This window comes from Sminthopsis crassicaudata, chromosome 6, assembly GCF_048593235.1.
Source record: "Sminthopsis crassicaudata isolate SCR6 chromosome 6, ASM4859323v1, whole genome shotgun sequence".
Classification (NCBI taxonomy): domain Eukaryota; kingdom Metazoa; phylum Chordata; class Mammalia; order Dasyuromorphia; family Dasyuridae; genus Sminthopsis; species Sminthopsis crassicaudata.
This window is the reverse complement of record NC_133622.1, coordinates 237,418,729-237,424,409: the sequence shown is the minus strand read 5'-3', so window position 1 is coordinate 237,424,409 and position 5,681 is coordinate 237,418,729. Positions and strand designations below refer to the sequence as shown.

The window sequence follows — 5,681 nt, the reverse complement described above, 5'->3', positions numbered from 1 at the left end:
TCTTGAGAAATAGCATGTTTGGCATATAAGCCTAGATCTGTTAATGAGCACAGGAATTGCCTCCTGTCTAATGACTTAACCTGGCATGTTGAGAATCAGCAATTTCTCACTGGATTGGGAAAGCACTACGACAATAAAGACCCCTGGCTCCTGTTCTCACCTTTTCCCTGTCCTGATCCATTAACTTTCCTTAATGTTTCTCTCTATTGAAAAAATGGGACAAAATAAAATGATGCAAATACCACTTATTGAGAATACGGGCTCTCCTGTCCCTGTTCTCAGATGCAGAGTCTGCCATTTCAGAAATCAGCACTGATGTGCAAACAGAGTTCTTTGCATCCTCGTTTCTGCCACCTAAATAAGGTGATCCCAAAGGATTTTCCCCTACTTCCGCATGGTCCCCGATCCTGGTTGAGTTTAATAATACATCTTATTTAGTTCCTTCATTTGTTAAAAATAATCCTCTCCATATGATGCTGAAGAAGTGCTCTGCCCTCCAGGAACAACAATATTATCTAAGCAACATCAAATTAAGCTGGAAAAAAGACTTCAGAGTTGGACAGCAAGGGTTGAGATTCTTATTCTCCTTCTTGCTGTTCATGATTCTTTGGGTAAATCTTAGCTCTCTGGAAATAATTCATTCTGCATATTCATACTGGAAATCATGGAAGTTGTGTGGGAAAATCACAGTATGTCACAAGCATATTTTCATATTTTTACCCATAGGTCGCCTTGAGTTTGGCAGCAAGTCATCTTCATGAGGTAAAGAATGCTGACCTTGCATGAAATTCTGGGGATAGTATACCTGCAACTAACCGGAATTGGATTCCTGGGGAACTTAAAACTCTTCATCCTAAACAGCTTTAATTTCCTGACTGCTCATACAGTAAGACCTAAAAATGTAATTATCATCCAGTTAGCCTTTTCCAATGCCATGGTACTTCTCTTTGGGGGAATACCTACCATAACAAGGCTTTGGAAGGTAAAATGTGTCCTGGACAGGACTGGGATTAAAATCATTACATATATGCAGAGGCTAAGCCGGGGTCTCTCCTTAAACAGCACCTGCCTCTCGAATGTCTTCCAGGCCATTACTATTAGTCCCAACAAGTCCATGTGGGCACAGCTGAAAATTAAAGCACCAAAGACCATCATTAGATGCATTGTTCTATGTTGGATCTTCCATCTAATATTCCATATGCATATATTTCTACGCCATGATATTCCAAAGAACAGCACAGTCAGTAAAGATGGATGCAGGACTGGGTATGGAACTCTAGATGTGTATAATAATAATCATATAAAATTTCAAATTATAACATTTGTCCATGATGCTTTCTTTGCAGGTCTCATGACTGCTTCTAGTGTCCATATGGTCTTAATCCTATACAGACACAGGAGAAATCTTAATCACATACATAGTAAGAGCACCTCCACAAAAATATCCCCTGAAATGAGGGCAACCAAAGCTATCCTGCTCCTAGTGGCCACCTTTGTTTTGTTTAATACATTCAGTCCCATTTGTATAATCTGTATGTTGTATTTTAAATCCATAAACATGTGGATGATACATACCTCAGCGCTACTCGCTCTTTGTTATCCAACAGTTAGCCCATTTATTCTGGTCAGCATTAATAAGCAGGTCCCCAATTCTTGTGCTTGTTAAGCATTTGAAAAGTTACTGAATCTCCATTATCATGTAATGCCTATCCATATAGAATATGTACAGAGGATTCTGGGATGATGGCATAGTAGTTCAAAAATTTCCAAGTTCTTCTGATTTCTTGCACAAACTAGAGTAGTTAAGAAAAAATGTAGAGCATGAAAAAAACATTCAAGACTGGGAGCAGAATTGTGGCCCTCTGGACAACTAGAGCAGATTGAATATATTTTCAAAATATATCCAAAAGAATATAAAAAGTATTTAAATTCATAAAGAAATAAGAGGAGCAAGGAATACGATGGAGGGCATAGATGGGATTGGTATAAGGTTTGTAGACTATGCAAATTGGATAAAGAAGGAGGAACAGAGTAGGAGTTAGAGAAAAAAAAGGGAGTGAACCTTGGAGGGAAGATTGTTAAAGTAGTACCAAGGCAAAATCCCTGGTAATAATAAAGCAGAAGAGTCAGAAGTGAAAGAAAATAAGAGATGCAAACAAACATAATAATGATCCGCACATTTTATTACCAAAAAGTGAGGATTAATTTCAGTCACAAATAAAGCTAAAACAGTTTTATTCTAAAGAGAAAAATTGTGCTATAGGTCAACTATATTGACCGATATTGTTTTAGCTTGCTTAAAATAGCTGGATAATATAAGGCTAAGTTGTAGCAAAATGATGTCTTGGTGGATTTAGAAAAATATGGAAAGTGTTGAATTTACAAAGGATGATGTTAATCATGTTCAGAGACACATGACAAACAAGCTTAGAATGGCATTACAGAAATGTCTACAAATGCATTTATGTCTATGAATATAGGGATCTATTTATATGGATGTGTACCTCTCTCTCTCTCTCTCTCTTTATATATATATATATATATATATGTACACATCCATATAAATAGATAGATATATAGATAGATATATATACATATATATACAGAGAGAGAGAGAGAGAGAGAGAGAGAGATGGACGTATGAGTGTATGTGTATATATATATATATATATATATATATATATATATATATATATATATATATATATATATGAATACATCTTTGCTCAATTGTAGAATGCTTGGGGGATAGAAAAGCTTGTAGAAAAGAAGAAAATAAAAAATGTACAAAGAGCAGAAAAACCTACAATGTAGCAAAGAAAAGATGATCCCCTCTGAATATAATACATAGTGTTTATTATATAAGCTTTCTTCAAATTATATTGTTCCACATTTTGAATCTTCTTTGTTCTGCTGTGCACATGGCAAAGATTCTGTCTCTGTGACTCCTGACAACCCAGGAATCTGTGATAGACACCCCATTCTTTCTACTTGGTGAGGAGAGAGGCCATCTCCTTAATATTCCCTGGCTAGAAAGGAGCCTCCAAATCAAGAGAATGACTGGCTGAGAGGTTCAGTAGTAAATCTGCTGCATATTTTCCTTGTTATATTGTCATCCAATGGATTTAAAAATTACTTCCTGACAAAATCTAAAGTTTTGGCGTCTCTAATCATAGGAAATAATGGTTTTAAATATTTTAGTAACAGTCCTTAGATCATCAAGCTAGATATTTTACATTAACAAAAAACTCAGTGCTTAAGATTCAGAGTAAAAAAGTAAAAACCCAAACTTGCAATGGGAAATAATTGTACAGGGAAAGGCCCCCTCTCTCATGGAATAATCATCATTCATCACCTAAAAATGATTACCACAGTTAAATCTCTCCTGAGTATGGAGACACTGACATGAGATAGGAGATTACAAAGTAAAATTTATTTTCCTGCTGTCTCAGAACCTAGTGAGAAGCAAATGACAATAGAGAGCCCAATTATTGTGTGGTTTCCCAAAAATCTGATTATTCCCAAAAGAAGCAATCCAGGAACTAGATAAAACTCATGAAATAAAACTGTGGCATATTCTTTATGTACCCCTTTGAACTTACAAAACATTTTCTCTGTTTTAATTGGCCACAATCTAGGTTCCTATTCACCCACTCTAATCCCTTCACACTTCAACTGAGAACTAAGACAAACAAGACCAATTATAAAAAATAGATAGAAAATCAAAGCAATTTCCCATATTCAGTACACGCATACATATATGCACACATATTTATGCACATACATAAGGATATATATATATGCAAACATTCATACAGACAAACATACACATGGCTTCTTAGAAAGGAGGTAAGCTTGAAGAGAGGTTTACATATGATGTGTTTCGAAAAAGCAATTTAGGAAAAAGTTTTTTTCTAAAAATACTTATGTTATATGAAGGAGGTGCTAGAAAAAATGCTATAGATATTTAGATAAGGGAGGAAGGCTTCTCTATTCCCAGTAGGAATAGGTAAAAGAAGGAAGAATACATCGTGTGTGTGTATGTGTGTATATGTATGTATCTAAAAGGTATATATTTTTTTAATTTATAAATAAGGAGAGAGAATAAAATAACAGTAATTGGAATAGTGTAGACAGGTGTGTGTATATTAACAGAAATTGGCTCAAGAACAAGGGAAAAAGTGAGTGGGAAAAGATAACATATAGTAAATCAAGATTGAAGGTAGAAGGAAAGGAGAGGAATTGGGAGTGATAGGAAATAAGGGACACAAACAAAGAAAAATAATGATTAAGAGTATAGTTTATTCGGAGAAAAGCAAGGGTAAATGATCATTGATCTTAGACAAAGTTAAAGCAAAATTAGATTTATGAAAAAAGAAAAATCAGAGAATTAACTCTAAATGATTGATCAATATTGCTTTAGAATATTAAAAAAACTATATTGAATGGTTTTGGAATATTGCTATGTCATAGCAAATGATGATGAATTGGTGGATTTAGGAAAATTAAAAAAGACTTGTATTTATGAAGGATTTTATGACACAACTTCAAAAAAAAAAGAGGATAAACAAGCATGGAACCGCCTCATATTGATGTATATGAATGTATATATTATATATTTGATATTATAGATATCAGAATATATGTAGAAATGTAGTATATATATATATATATATACAAATATATATATATATATAAACATGTTTACATTAAATTGAATTCTTCTGAAAGTAGAGAAAAGAAGGAAGGGAAAATAGATGAATGCAAAAAATTTACACGAATAAATAAAACTTACAAGTAAGCAAAGGAAAATTGAATAAATCTGAACATAATATGAACTATTTGTTGCATATTTATTTCAAAATTGCATTTATTGTTTCATATTTTGCATCATGTCATGCTGTGCTATGAACATGGAAATGTATTATTTCTTTTCTGTATTTTGCTTTTTTATTTAGAATTTAACTTTCAAATAAACAAAATTTTAAAAGAGAACTGGAGTTAAGAAAGAGAATGTGATGGACCAAATATGAATAAAATCAGATTAGAGGAGGTAGGGAAAAGAAACTCTCCACAACTGGCCTCCATTTTTTAATCACCAAGATGCTTCACTGGGAGGGAAGAGAATTTGATTGTTTGAGATATTTGAGAAAATTCTTAAAGATTCCTCAGAGGCACTGGTGAGAAGGATAGAGGAAGTGGATTCAGAAAGCACAATATAGTTGCCATTTAATTTGAAGGCTATAGCTAAGATAACGGAACAAAAAATTGCATTAAACTCAATCATCATGGTATGTAAAATTTCATCTAGCTCTTTTCATGAGAACATGATAAGACAGAAAGCAAACTTGGGGAAAAGGATGGATGAAGAGAGGGAGGAGGAGTATGGAGGACAAATTCACAGTTCTAAGAATCAGAGAATATGTTCATAATGCTGACATGATCAGAAATTACAAACATGCCATGCTTCCCTTTGAAAGCATAGTTCTCAGTTAAAGTGATGTATTCACAAAACCCAATGTTGCTGTGTCTTCAAAGGTTGGATGATATTTTCACAGGTGAAGAAAAGATGGCCATGCAATAGTGTATGAACATTGTGAGAATTCTGAGCATCTCAAAAACAATGCTAGGAATGGCCAGCTCAGAGATGTTCACTTGTGTATAGAGAGACACAAAGCTAA

At 33.9% G+C, this 5,681-nt stretch overlaps 1 protein-coding gene across 1 annotated transcript; it reads left to right on the top strand.

The window, feature by feature from the left end:
• The first annotated feature begins 769 nt into the window (after positions 1-769).
• Positions 770-1,666, top strand: LOC141547383 (vomeronasal type-1 receptor 1-like). Its single transcript, XM_074275827.1, has one exon. The coding sequence runs from the start codon at positions 770-772 to the stop codon at positions 1,664-1,666; it is 897 nt and encodes a 298-aa protein (XP_074131928.1).
• The last annotated feature ends 4,015 nt before the right edge of the window (positions 1,667-5,681 follow it).

Excerpts from the sequence above, each read along its gene's own strand:
- LOC141547383 (XM_074275827.1), top strand. The coding sequence starts at position 770 with ATGCTGACCTTGCATGAAATTCTGGGGATAGTATACCTGCAACTAACC.